General features: G+C 45.1%; 2 protein-coding genes across 2 annotated transcripts; both read right to left on the bottom strand.

The window, feature by feature from the left end:
• Nucleotides 1-181: 181 nt before the first annotated feature.
• Nucleotides 182-4,025, bottom strand: LOC125515614 (autophagy protein 5-like). The gene is made up of 8 exons (XM_048681124.1): nucleotides 3,696-4,025; nucleotides 2,928-3,052; nucleotides 2,737-2,803; nucleotides 2,116-2,205; nucleotides 1,949-2,036; nucleotides 1,678-1,815; nucleotides 1,263-1,394; nucleotides 182-777 (listed from the first exon to the last, which is right to left on the bottom strand). The coding sequence occupies exons 1-8, from the start codon at nucleotides 3,834-3,836 to the stop codon at nucleotides 446-448; spliced, it is 1,113 nt and encodes a 370-aa protein (XP_048537081.1). The 5' UTR covers nucleotides 3,837-4,025; the 3' UTR covers nucleotides 182-445.
• A 3,161-nt stretch (nucleotides 4,026-7,186) lies between these two features.
• On the bottom strand, nucleotides 7,187-10,269 carry LOC125516218 (protein trichome birefringence-like 12). The gene is made up of 4 exons (XM_048681703.1): nucleotides 9,657-10,269; nucleotides 8,443-8,580; nucleotides 7,825-8,074; nucleotides 7,187-7,740 (listed from the first exon to the last, which is right to left on the bottom strand). Exons 1-4 carry the CDS (start codon nucleotides 10,172-10,174, stop codon nucleotides 7,453-7,455), a joined length of 1,194 nt encoding a protein of 397 aa, XP_048537660.1. The 5' UTR covers nucleotides 10,175-10,269; the 3' UTR covers nucleotides 7,187-7,452.
• Between the last annotated feature and the right edge of the window lie 3,243 nt (nucleotides 10,270-13,512).

The following is a 13,512-nucleotide window of genomic DNA, read 5'->3' as shown; positions in this document are numbered from 1 at the left end:
CCCCCCCCCCCCCCCCCCCCCCCCCCAGCCCAAACGAAAATTTCTTTTCATCACGTACCCTCATCGAACGAATGACCATGATAGCAGGCACTGCTCAAAAAAAAAAACCCGCTGTTGTGAGCATTTAAACGACTTAACTCAAATTTGACAGAGATGGCATATGAATTACACAGCATCACCATGCATCGAATGCTCTTCCTTCCCAACAATTCCATATCCATACCAGAACAGTACATCAATAATTGTGAAACAGGAATCATTCCATTCATCATGGTATTCAAACCCAGCAACACTGCAGATCTTACATCGACACACCTAAACGATAAGGATGTTACCATCTGTATATGTACAACCAAAGAACAAGACCAGCAGGCCATTCCTGGTCTCACTCCTCCTATGGTATCTAACCTTTCGACACTGTTCTTGTGTCACTGTTACATTGTATTCATGCCCCAACATATACACAAACATGGAGGTAGCATTCGGGGTTCTTCAGGTTGTTGGCCACCCAAAGGAATGGTATGTCCATGTCGAGCTCGATGCCTTGCACCCTCACCAGCTTCAGTTTGGTCTTCTTGGCCACATCTGTCTCTTGCAGACTCGCCGAAGCTGGTTTCTCGTCATGAGGAGTGCCTGGACTGGTACCTGAATCGTCGGGTTCTGAGTCTGGTGTCGTCGCCCCAGGTTCAGGATCAGCAGCTCTAGCCGTAAGCTTCGAGCTGAAGAACTCTGGTAGCAATGTCTCCAAGGCATGTTCCAAGGCAATGTAGCTTCTACCTGCAGAACAGAGCAAAGTGAACTATATGTCAAGAAGAAATACTGTTATCGCAACACCATAACCACCGTGAAACAAAGGGTGTGAGTGGAAGGCAGTTGTAAACATGTAGTTGCACAGTTTCAGGGGTCAACTCTGATTACAGTCACACTTGTTTCTCGTTAAAGAGGAAATCTTAAACCCTTTACCCTGGCTTTCTCGAAAGATGTCGCAGAGCAGAAAGTAAAATACAGTAGTAGCATAGGTAGATAAATATCCTCTCAAAATAAATGGATAAACAGAAGTTGCACCAATTTTCCAATGGAAGAAATGTACATGTGCATGCTTCTCAGTTTGGGGATAATCTCCAGACAACGGTAATTCAAAATATTTAACATTTTTCTGAAAAGCACTATTACATGGTTGGTGATTACAACAAGCAAAATCCTTCCTCAATCCATACTGGCATTCAAATGATAACATAAATATTGGCAGCAGAGCTACGTACCTCCCTCCTTCCGGATCTCGAATGGCCGATTTATATAGGATACACTTTCCCAGTCACTGACGGGCTTCGCATCTTCTAAATCCTCAAGGTCTTGTTGAACTCTGCGCACGTATAATCGAACAGGTACCCTGCCTAACAAGGTATTAATGGAATAGATCTATCAGAGCAGATGGTGATTTCTTAATGTGACACAAATCCATTTTTATCATAGACGTATCTTAATGTCATACAACTCCAATAATGTATAGGTCCATTATTGTATAACTTGAAAGTGTATGTGAAGTTTTACGAATGTCAAAAGCATGCATCAATTAACTAATATAAAAAATGTGCGAACAAAAATAAAATAAAATAAATTTGGTTTGAAACGTTCAATTAATACAAAAGTAGAGAGTTCAATGACAGAAGAGCATACATGGTTTGACAGATCCAGGAGATTCAGGCTCATCAGAACCTTGTCGAGGCTCTAACGAGGAAGTCCGTACTAAGAAATCCTCTTCAAACGGTCCAAGCTTAAGCTTGGTAGAGATATTCATATAACTATCCAAGTCACCTATAATAAGTAATAACAAAGTAACACGCTGTAGTCAAAGCACGAAAGTTACAAGCATTGAGAGACTGCATCGTCCATAAATGGTAGAAACTAGGTATACTTCATACAGAAAGGTTGTTTCTGGGGAGCATACCTTTCCTCACTGATTCCCACATAGCAAGTTGATCAGCCTGGGACATATTCATCACATTCTTGCTGTTTCCAGTTATGATGAAGGCAGCCTGAAAAAGAGAAATTATTACACTATTGTTTGAGACTGGAAGAAAGAGTTGCCGGATAACACTAGTTCTCAAAATGAACCTCTTTCAGGGAATTGTTGTAGTTCCACTTTACACTATCTTCACCTTCACATGGCGATAATATATCTGCAGGATACCCCCTAAAATGAACCTACAAATTTTATGCATAAGTTGTGTGCATACGGCGAACAACTGGAGCAAGTAACTGGGAAAACCACATATAGAAACAGAATAGCAGATTCATGCAAATGACTCATGTTTTCAGAAAGAATAACTTTCAAAATATACAATAAAAGATGTACCTGTAAGAGTAGATGGTTATAAACTTGGTTTCTACTATTCGTATACTGATGGATGGCTGATTGCAATTAAGAAAGGATTACATAATGTGTGGCATGCACATGAATATTTTTGCACTCTAATTGGTAATTTATTGAACTTAATTGCTGAGTTAAGTAACTAACTAGATCCTGAGAACATTATGGCATCAATATCTAACAGTATTTCCAGCAAACTTAAATGTTAAGAGAAAATGCACATGGTTAATCAAAAGGTTTCTACTAATCCAGCGTCCCATTAAGGCATAAATGAACCTTCAACACCAAAAATTCGCCTTGCAAATTAAACAAATCATAAAAGAAAACGTGTCTAAAGAAAAGTGCTAGAGGACTCATAGTCTAACCGTTAGATTCCATGGCCTTTCTGGATCTGCACAGAGAAGGTCGAAAAGAACACCAATGGGTATATACCTAACAATGTGAACATAAAAAGGGCTGTCAGCAAATAAAAGCGGCAGCAATAACATGGGTTCTCAAGATTAAATAAGGTGATAGACCATCAATATTAATATTAGTAGGAGATAACATATGTTACCATTTCAGTGGCAGCCCTTTATACTCAAACCAAACAGTATCAACACCCGGTGGGAGTGAGCTGCTGAAATGAGCCTTTATAGTCGACACCAACAATGGAAAATACCCAATTCTTGGCCCTAAAGTCTGTTGCAGACAAAATAAAGGTTAATAAACGAAACAGATACTCCTGTGGAAAGGAAGATAAGCGCTTTGGCAGTAATGATCTCACATGGCTATCAGCTTGGACTGCGAGCTAAAACAGATATAAGATATGATCTCTTAGCAACAAATCTCTCACCACATTTTTAGGAATATCTAGTTAATAGAGATGAGATTATGAGACAACCCATTGTACACCATTTTTCAGGCTGATAGATAGCAATGTGAAAGAGGAACACAGGAATTTCATACAGTAGCAAGTGAGATTTGTAAATGTTTTATCTCTTTTTTCCAGCACATCAAACATATGAAGAGCATGCCTGCAGCAAACTCAGCTAATTACCTAAACAGGATGTGGAGCATACTAGAAAAGACTCTGTAAGCAGAATCAACTCCATGTTCATATGCAAGAAAAAAGTACCAAACTTTGGTGAGGGTTTGCCTTGAAATACAGGCTTTTGGAGCACACGGGCAGGCCAAAAGACCTCAAAATCTTCAGCTAAGGGTCTAAAATTCCGAGGAGAGCAAGCAATCTGGACTATAACCTATCAGCAACCGTGATCCTGGAATCCAAGAACGCAGTGCCGAGATTTGGGATTTCGGACGGCGGTGGGGGGTGGCGTCTTACCAGGAAGGGCGGGGGCGGTGGGAGCGCGGTGACGTCGGCGTCGTGGAGGTGGACCTGGAGCGGCACGGCGCCGCCCCAGACCAGCCGCGCCGCCTCCTCCGACCACGCCGCTGCCTCCTGGCCCCGCGGCGCCGCCGCCATTGCTCGCGCCGGCGGAGGACGACGTATCGGTCCCGCGCGCGGTAGACCCGGCCGAGCTCGCCGCCGGCGATGCCTCCTCCGACGCCGCCCCGCGAACCAAATCTGCCTCGCCTCGGAAGTTCGGATGCTTTGCTTCTGCTCGCAGAGAGGATTCCTTTTTTTTTCCCTGAGCTGTTCTGGAGACTAGAGAGAAAGAGGAGTTGGAGTTGGGCCCCGCTTTGTTTTTTCTTCACGTCATCGCGGTGGATTTGATTCGATATCCACCGTCCGATTCTTCATCCAAAATCAAGTTTCTTCTCAAAAAAATTGATTAACTATATATAGGGGCGTGTGTTACATATCCGCCGGCTGATCTTTTTAAAAGATCAACCGAGTCGTGAGCCATCAGATCTGCCGCATCGACCGGCCGAGCGCGCCTCCATCATTGCAACACAGATCTTGTTGCAAAACTATTTATGCAACACACGTCTTTTGCATATATTTTTTTGGCAACAAGTATTTTGTTGCGAAAAGATTTTTGCAACTGAGATTTTGTTATAATTTTTTTTTCAAATGAGGTCTCGTTGCACAAAAAAAATATGAGAGGTTTTGTTGTAATTTTTTTTTCAAATGAGGTCTCGTTGCAGAAAAATTTCGTGAGAGGTTTTGTTGTAAAACAAAAAACCGCATAGACCATTGCGACACCACATATGTTTCAGAAGCATGGCCCCTGTTACATGAAGGATGGTATGTAGGCCTTCACTTGATGCGTGTCATCCAGGCAAGGTGGTGAACGTGGCCGCTGCGATCTGCGGGTTGATAGTAAGTGTTTCTCTTAACTATACCGATTTTATATAGAGTAAAAGTTCACCAACCTCATAGCCTCTCGTGGAATATTCAGCTATGATTGTTGTGAAGGTGCGATGCTGAATTATAAACATCAGTAATTGCACATGGCACTGAAATTTTGTAATATAAGGTGTAGCATATGAAATTTCATGGTAATTGGCTGAATAACAAGTAGTAGCATGGGCAATTACCCTATCCATCGACATGTTTGGACTAGTGTATTGTGAATTAGTTGTCGATGATTAAATGGTTAAATACTTCTTGCATGCTATTAAAGGTCCTAACATGGGGTATTTCAAATTGATTAACCGAACTCATCATGCTATTCATTGGTGTAGCATATGAGGGAGGAGTTGGAGTCAGACCCCCGCTTTGTTTTTCTTTCGCATCATTGCGGTGGATTTGATTCGATATCCGCCATCCGATTCTAAACGTAATTCATCTAAATCAAGGTCCCTACCCCCAACAATTCCAAACATAACAGATCCAACCACAAATACGTTTTATATTTTTTGAAAAAAGGAGGACAGACCCCAGCCTCTGCATTAACTGATGCGCAGTCATAATCGTATATACATGGATGATTCAGCATAAAAAGTTAATGTTACAATCGAAAAACATGAAAAATGTGCTTTCACACGAGTCCAACTATACCAATTTTGTATAGAGCAAAAGTGCGTAACCTCGTAGCCTCGTCCACGCCGGTAACCAACTATACCGATTTTGTATAGAGTAAAAGCGTGTCAATCCTCTTGTGGAATTTTCACTTACTAGAACAATGTCCATGCTTTGCAACAGGATATAGATATTATAGTACGTAAGCTTGTGATTTATTTGTCAAGAATAATGCAATTATGTAAATAAATGTTCATTAAATTTTGTCCATGAATTACCTTATATTTTGATTAAAAGTTTGGTAAGTAAATTAAAGTGGAATTGGTTCAGAGGTAAATAATTAAGGTGATTGATTATCATATACATGAAAAGGTGAACGAAGGATTGGTGGGTAAAAAGGTGAAATGGAACCTTACATTCTTTTTAAGTAGTAGAGGTTCGGCTATGATCGTTGTGAAGATGCGAAGCTGAATTATGAATATCAGCAGTTGCACATGGTGTCCTATTGAGGGCTTCAACCTTCTGTTAAGAGTCAGATATTGGTTGGCTATTGGTCAGAATGTCCGGCCTTATTTTTTTAAGCTTCTATCCTTGACATTGCGTCGGCTCTCCATGTCGGCGGCATGCCATGAGCAAAGCTCAACACTCATTTTCTGGACTTCTGAATCTGAGAAATTGATCGCCATCTCGAAGAAGAAGGCAGTGCAGAGGGCTCGACGACTATCCCAAATCCAGCCAGATAGATCGAGCAAGACATATAACCTCATAAACATCGACACTGGCTAGACATCGCCGGTCAGAGAAGGAGCCAGAGAATCAAAACTAGAAAAGGCATTGCCTGCTCCGCCATAAGACACCTTCGATGACCACCTTTATCTAATACTCCCTCCATCCTAAATGACTTATCATGGAAATAGATAAAAAAATGGATGTATTTAGAATTAAAATATGTCTAGATACATCTATTTTCACGACAAGTAATACCGGACGAAAGGAGTACTCCCTCCGTTCCTAAATACAAGCCCTTTTAGAGATTTCAATATAAAAAATATATAGATGTATATAGACGTATTTTAGAGTGTAAACTCACTCATTTTAATCCAAATGTTGTCCATATTTCAAGCTTTAAAAAGACTTATATTTAGGAACGGAGAGAGTATAACACAAAGATGCAACCAGATCCCCCACTCCATAAAAAGTAGCGACCAGACAACCCCCACCCTCTATGCCGCCACGAGTTGGACCAAGACTCGGGAAAGCATCATTCTTAGCCACCATTGCCATGGGAAGTGAATGGATGAACCTGGATACATATAAACCCACTTTGAAAAACACATTTTGAAATGCCAAAAAGTTCTGGAAAAAGGTGCACGCAGACATCTCCATGTTCTATGTGCGTGCATAAAGTTAATGGAAAAACAACTTTTTTTGTGGCCTGTGCAAAAAGACAAAAAATTATGCCTCAAAACGCTATTTAGAAGCACTTAATTTGTCTTTTTTCAGAGACAAAATAAAAAATACTTTTTCTCACAAAACTTTGTGCCGCGGACATATTATTGCGAACATGCATGATGCACAAAATTGTGTTTTGATTTTTTCTTGACATTAGAAAACACGTTTAAAGTATATTTTTTAAAAGCGGGTACACATTTTTGGAAAGCGCGTTCATATGTATCCGTGTTCAGGACGTGCCGACTCCCATTGCCACCACTAGGAATGAAATTCTAATCCTAAGAGACTTAACACAGCGCTGCAACGAATTTTGGATTATTTTTTTGGTTGCATGCACGCATTCCAATTAAACATGGTGCCAAATCTTCTTGTTTCTTTTGCAATTTGCGTAAGTTTTTCAGGTCCTCCAGACTAAACCGCCTATTAGAAAGCATGACTGCAGTGTCAGAGGAAGACGAGAAAAACTGAAGAACATAATCATGCAACACTCAACATTCAGTGGCCGTGAGCCGAGCTGTACGTTCAAAAATATGCTGCATTTACAGTTACAGAGAGATGCCTAGTCGCAGTCCAGTTTTACGTCTGAAATTTTGAGGGCTGCAATTTGTTCCAAAGTGCAATCCCAAACTCAGTATGACAGACCAATTACACCAGCATTGTTCAGCATATCATCTTCCTTCCAGCAGACAATTTACAGGCCTGAACTTCAGCGCACACGGCGTCAACCTTCACCCTGCTTGAAGTAGTGCAAGATCCGCGCAGCCAAGATGTCGACCCACGTGTCCGGTACGCCTGGCAGGCACCAATGCATGCAGTCCTGCCCCCAGACGGCCACCGCGTCCTTCTTCCCGAGCCAGATAGCTGGATGGGCGTCGGCACGGAACTCGCTCATGTACGTCAGGTTGAGCAGCTGGATATCCGTGCCGACTAGCGCTTCCTGGATCACTGAGTTTACTAGTCTCGCTTCCTTGTTCACTCCCCCAAACCTGGGATCGAACCAGGAATCCAGCTGCACAGGATTTTAGGGGGGTCATGACTATTTTTTTTTTGAGGAAAATGTCAGATCATGAAAAGCTTGGACCTAGAATGGTACCTCGTGTTCTTCGAGGAGCCTCTTAGACAAGCAACTGCCGTTGTGATCCCATTCGCCTCCATCAAAGTGCCTGGGTGATTGTGTGCGCCACAGCTTCATTGTTGTACTTGGGACCTCCCTTTCGATGTACGAGCTCATACTTTTGAGGACTACCTTCAGTCCATCAAAGATGCCGAGTGGAGGCTCGATTGGTTTTCCTCCTCGGTAGAAAACAAGGGGAGTTTCTTTTGGGAATTTATCCGGACCCCACCTGATAATGAGAAACGCAGTCATGACTCGTAACCAAACTACAAATATAGTTGCCACAAAATAGAAGGAATGTATAAGAGCAATACACATTGCCATGCTAGCTAACACAGGATTTTTATTTCACAATGGTAAGTATACCCAGAAATTTAAAACAAATAACATTTCAACACTGAAAGGAAAAAGGCTTTTTCTAGACACAAACAGCCCAGTTTCCAAGTAGTTCCAACATAGAGAATATGCAGTGTTAACACTTACTAAGTATTATTATCTTACGAAACTCATGAAGAAACTCAGTACCTCTTGAACGAAATTAAAGTTTCACCCTATGTTAGCGTGCACACAGCAACAAAATTTCAAGTAAATACTTACCAGTGTCCAGTGTTGAAAATGAGTACGTCGTAGAACTTGGTGATATTTGCCCAATCCTCAGCAGGAATGTCAACATCAACTCTGTAAGTTCCCATTATTCCATCACTCTGAGGTTTGGAATTCTCTACAGGCTGCCACCTTTGTATCATTAGTTATCACCATGTGAGTTTTAAGATTTTATCATATAAGCCATATAGTCCCATTCGTGTACAAAAGCACAAATGCATGCAGTTTCGCAGTTGAAATGTCAGATGCTATCAGTGTAGGTTTAATAAGTATGGACTTTTAAATTACTGATACAAAAATCCACATTACTGAAGCTCATACATCACGAAAGTACGGAACTGTCTATGCATTCCTAACATATGGATATAGGAAACAAAACACACAGTAACAGTAGGATAAAATGCTAACATCTACAAAGAAATCATCAAAGTAAAGGATGTGGCAGACAATCAGAATCATAAGGATGTTCCGATCGGTAGATCTCAATTTCATAAAATTGACAAAGATGTATTCTTATGCATTAATATACTTCTGCAACTGGAAAATGCCTTTTCTTGTGTGGATCTGAGAGTAAAGAGCATGTGTAACCTACAATAAAAAGCAATAGCACAAGAATTCACTGTCCGGCAGACAAAACTACAGAACTGTGCTCAGCAGCCAACCAGTGCAGAGATTAAGCATGTAGCACCGTGACGCCACTTGCTATGGAATAATTCCTGATTTCTCTAAGAGAGCAGAACTACCGCCACAGTTAAGTTTGAGTCCCTCACACACCAATGATCATGAATCATGAAGCCAACCACAGATCTTCGAAACCAAATAACTAGAAGTGCAACTCATCCTATTCCTAGAGGGTAAAAGAAATGCATCACCCGAATTATCTTCCGAGAATATTTAAAAAATAATAGTATTGCACACTCATGTTTGCGACATCCCCTGTCACAGTAACTGTCCCTGATTATCAAACTTCCTCTCTTTTACATACACATATCACAAGCAAACCAAGCAAATTGTATCTATCTACAGTTCATCCACCGTACTAAAAGACACAAAGATGCATTCTAGCTGTCCGGATCCTAAATGCAATCCTAAGCAAGATAGATCTACAGTTCATCCTAATCAAAGTTTCTCACATAAAGCATTGATCTTGTGTTGCAATCTACAAGAATCATGGAGCAGCACTGAGCAGAGATGGTGGTACGACTCACGTGTACTTGGCGAGCAGCACGGCGCGGTGGTACCCGACGACGACGTTCTCCCGGGGGAAGTAGCCGCCCCGCCACGCGCCGCGGCGCTTCCACTTGCGCGCGCCGCCGTCGCCGGACCGGAGCGCGCAGAGCAACGCGACGACCAGGTTCTCCGACAGCGAGTCCCCCACGAACCCGATCCGGCGCCTCCTGGCCGCCGCGAGGAACGCGGCGGGATCGAGCCTCGGGATGGCGCCGCAGCGAGTGGGGGCCCAGGAGAGCGCGGCGACGGGGCGGCGGCCGTTGCGGAGGCAGTTCCAGGCGTTGCGGTGGAAGGGGCATGACTGGGAGTAGAGGGGTGGCGGCGGGGGAGACGGGGTCGGGACCCAGTGGCCGGCGGTGGCGTCGGAGGGGGCGGCGCCGCAGGGGATGGGGGGCTGTGGCGGGGGCGGGGGAGGGGAGGAAGAGAGGAAGAGGAGGACGGAGATGGTGAAGGTGACGGGGAGGAGGAGGAGCAGGGGCAGGCGGAGGCGCGGCATTGCGGGATGGGGTCCGGCCGGCGATCCCCCGGCGGCGAGGCGGATGAGACGAGAGAGAGAAGGGAAGAAAAGATTTTATTTTTCTGTTCTTTTTCCCGCTGGGCAGAGCTTTCCCTTTATCAAAAAACTAGCACAAATAATCGTGCGTTGCAACAAAAGAAAAAGATCAATATATGTTCATCTAAAAATTCGCTGGAATGGCACAATGGCATACTTAAATCTTATATCTCAGCCACAACCTACAATCCAATTTAAATCTCTCTCTCACTCACTCACTCACTCTCTCAACCTACAATCCAATTTAAATCTCTCACTCACTCACTCACTCACTCACTCACTCTCTCAGGTCTTCCGCTTTTAGTATGTCTTCATCCCATACAGCTCACAGAGCGTTCATGTGTCCTCCTCTATTTTTTCACGAGAAAACTTCCGATTTGTTCATCAACTATGAAGATAGTACAACAAACACCAGGAGTAAAAATTACATCCAGATCCGTAGATCACCTAGCAACGACTTTAAACACTGGAGCGAGCCGCAGACGCGCCGCCATCATCTCTCCTCCATCACCGTAACAGGGCAAAACCTTATTGTAGTAGACAGTCAAGAAGTCACCTATTTCATCTTCAGGGAGGTGCCATCGCCTCATCTTTTTGAGGAGAACATGAACCCTACCCTTCTATGGTCTTAAGGCTACATGAGACGAGGCTGCCTGGCGACTGCTGGGCGAGAGCCCGCGGAAACCCTAGGTTTTTTTTGCTCTCCTCTATTTATCTCATGCAGCCCCCAATTCAGATTAATTTTTGCGGATTACCGGTTGTTTGTTGCTTCTCCAAGCGACTCATTGTTTGTACAAGCACCTCACACAAGTATATTGACCACATTCATGTCACGATTAGTGAAAAACAACCACTTTATGATTCATGACATTTTGCATCGAACCGAATTTCTGACGGTGGCAAAAAACACTAACAGAAAATTCTAGTGACTTTGATGACGTCATCATTTGGTCGGGCTCACACACCTGGCTAAGTTCGCAAAAAAAAACCCCACCTAGACCCTTGAACTTGGTCTTCTTCCTTCTCTTCTCTCTCTCTAGCATTATCACAAACACCTCACATGCATACCCAATGTGGTCATCCTCCGACTCCTTCCTCCCCTTCGCTACCACTGTTGCGTGGCGTGGACCCGATCTCGATCCTCATGGTGGCGGCCGCGCTCTCCTCCTTGTTGAAATAGAGTTGTATAGGGATAGGACTAGTGTTTGAATTGTAAACCTTTCCTATCCTTTCTTCTGTCTAACTTCTCATCTACCGACCTTCTCTGTATCTCTCGATCAAACTCTTGATCGATCATCTTGTAAGCCACGACAACATCCATATAAATATAAGTGCGGTCCGAGAAAAGGGTTTAACGCTTCCCACGATTTATTTCATGGTAATCAGAGCATCTTCTTCCTAGATCGAGAAAGAGATCGCATCTAGCCTACCCAAACCTCGCCATGACCACCGCCTCCACCCAATCAAGCACCATGAGTGCGCTCACCACCTCCCTCGCCTCGTCATCCACCTTTGCGCCTTCATCCAGTAGCACCCAAGCCATGTCCCTTGGGCCACCACCACAGGAGAAGCTCACGAGGAACAATTTCCTCATGTGGAAAGCCGTCGTGCTGCCGCAAATCAAGGGCGCATAGATGGCTCACCACCTCGATCCGACGAGCCAGGCGCCACCGGAGACCCTCACCGTCACCAAGGACGGGAAGGAGGAACAGATCGTCAATTTTGCACGCCACCTCTGGTACGCTCAACAGCAGCAAGTTCAAGGTTTTCTGATGGGCTCATTGTCTCGCGAGATCCTTGCACAGGTGGTCACATTGCAGACGCCAGCGGAGGTATGGGCCGCGATTCATGCCTCTTTTGCTGCCCAAACTCAAGCCCAAGCCATTAATACCCGCATTGAATTAACAAACCTGAAAAAAGGAAACCTGAGCATGACAGATTATCTTGCCAAAATTAAGATGCTCTCGGACGAGATCGCATGCACAGGAGCGGGGCTGGGCGATGCAGAGATCGTCTCCCATGTTCTTGCCAGCCTCGACCTCGACTACAACCCGGTCGTGTGGGCTCTTGCAGCGCGGGTCGAGCCCGTGACTGTCCAGGAATTATTCAACCAATTACTCAGCTTCGACGCCCGCCTCAATCTGCTTCACAGGATGAACGTTCGTCAATCCTCCATCAACGCTGCTTCACGTGGTCGAGGAGCTGGTCGCGGGCGCGATCACCAGGGGCATGGCCGTAGCAGCGGCAACAGCGACCGCGGACGCAGCAACAGCCAGAGCGCGCATCCTGGCAGGGGCGGCTACACCAACAGCAACGTCCCCGCATGATCTGGAGGGGGCGGCTACTCCAACACCAACGCCTCCTCTGGATCATCTTCTTCAACTCGCGTTCGGTGTCAACTATGCAAGAAACCAGGACATGAAGTCGTGGATTGTTGGCACCGGTATGACGAGGATTATGTTCCTGATGCTCGTCATGTAGCCGCTGCAATCAGGGAACAAGGTGGTGGAGATGACACTGTTGGGGAACGTAGCATAAATTCAAAATTTTCCTACGTGTCACCAAGATCTATCTATGGAGTCATCTAGCAACGAGGGAGGAGTGGATCTACATACCCTTGTAGATCGCGCGCGGAAGCGTTCAAGAGAACGGGGTTGATGGAGTCGTACTCGTCGTGATCCAAATCACCGATGATCCTAGCGCCGAACGGACGGCACCTCCGCGTTCAACACACGTACGGAGCTGCGACGTCTCCTCCTTCTTGATCCAGCAAGGGGGAAGGAGAGGTTGATGGAGATCCAACAGCACGACGGCATGGTGGTGGAAGTAGCGGGATTCCAACAGGGCTTCGCCAAGCGCTGCGGGAGGAGGAAGATGTGTTGTGGGAGGGAGAGGGAGGCGCCAGGGCTTAGGTATGGTTGCCCTCCCTTCCCCCCACTATATATAGGGCCAAGGGAGAGGGGGAGGGTGCAGCCTTGCCCCTTCCTCCAAGGAAGGGTGCGGCCAAAGGGGGGGAGGAGTCCATCCTCCCCAAGGCACCTCGGAGGTGCCTTCCCCCTTTAGGACTCTCCCCTCCTCTTGTTCCTTTGGCGCATGGGCCTCTAGGGGCTGGTGCCCTTGGCCCATATAGGCCAAGGCGCACCCCCTACAGCCCATGTGGCCCCGGGGCAGGTGGCCCCACCCGGTGGACTCCCGGGACCCTTCCGGTGGTCCCGGTACAATACCGGTGACCCCGAAACTTGTCCCGATGGCTGAAATAGCACTTCCTATATATAATTCTT

Source organism: Triticum urartu, chromosome 6, assembly GCF_003073215.2.
Source record: "Triticum urartu cultivar G1812 chromosome 6, Tu2.1, whole genome shotgun sequence".
Lineage (NCBI taxonomy): Eukaryota > Viridiplantae > Streptophyta > Magnoliopsida > Poales > Poaceae > Triticum > Triticum urartu.
The sequence above is the reverse complement of the archived record's forward strand: the minus strand, read 5'-3'. Positions and strand labels throughout refer to the sequence as shown.

What these genes read in the sequence shown, in the direction of transcription:
- LOC125515614 (XM_048681124.1), bottom strand. Translation starts at nt 3,836, where the DNA reads ATGGCGGCGGCGCCGCGGGGCCAGGAGGCAGCGGCGTGGTCGGAGGAG. An exon ending in CACCGCCCCCGCCCTTCCTG is followed by an intron (nt 3,053 to 3,695) that starts GTAAGACGCCAC and finishes TGTCTGCAACAG; the next exon opens with ACTTTAGGGCCAAGAATTGG. An exon ending in GTGGGAATCAGTGAGGAAAG is followed by an intron (nt 1,816 to 1,948) that starts GTATGCTCCCCA and finishes TACTTATTATAG; the next exon opens with GTGACTTGGATAGTTATATG.
- LOC125516218 (XM_048681703.1), bottom strand. Translation starts at nt 10,174, where the DNA reads ATGCCGCGCCTCCGCCTGCCCCTGCTCCTCCTCCTCCCCGTCACCTTC. An exon ending in GTGCTGCTCGCCAAGTACAC is followed by an intron (nt 8,581 to 9,656) that starts GTGAGTCGTACC and finishes AATGATACAAAG; the next exon opens with GTGGCAGCCTGTAGAGAATT. An exon ending in ATTTTCAACACTGGACACTG is followed by an intron (nt 8,075 to 8,442) that starts GTAAGTATTTAC and finishes TCTCATTATCAG; the next exon opens with GTGGGGTCCGGATAAATTCC.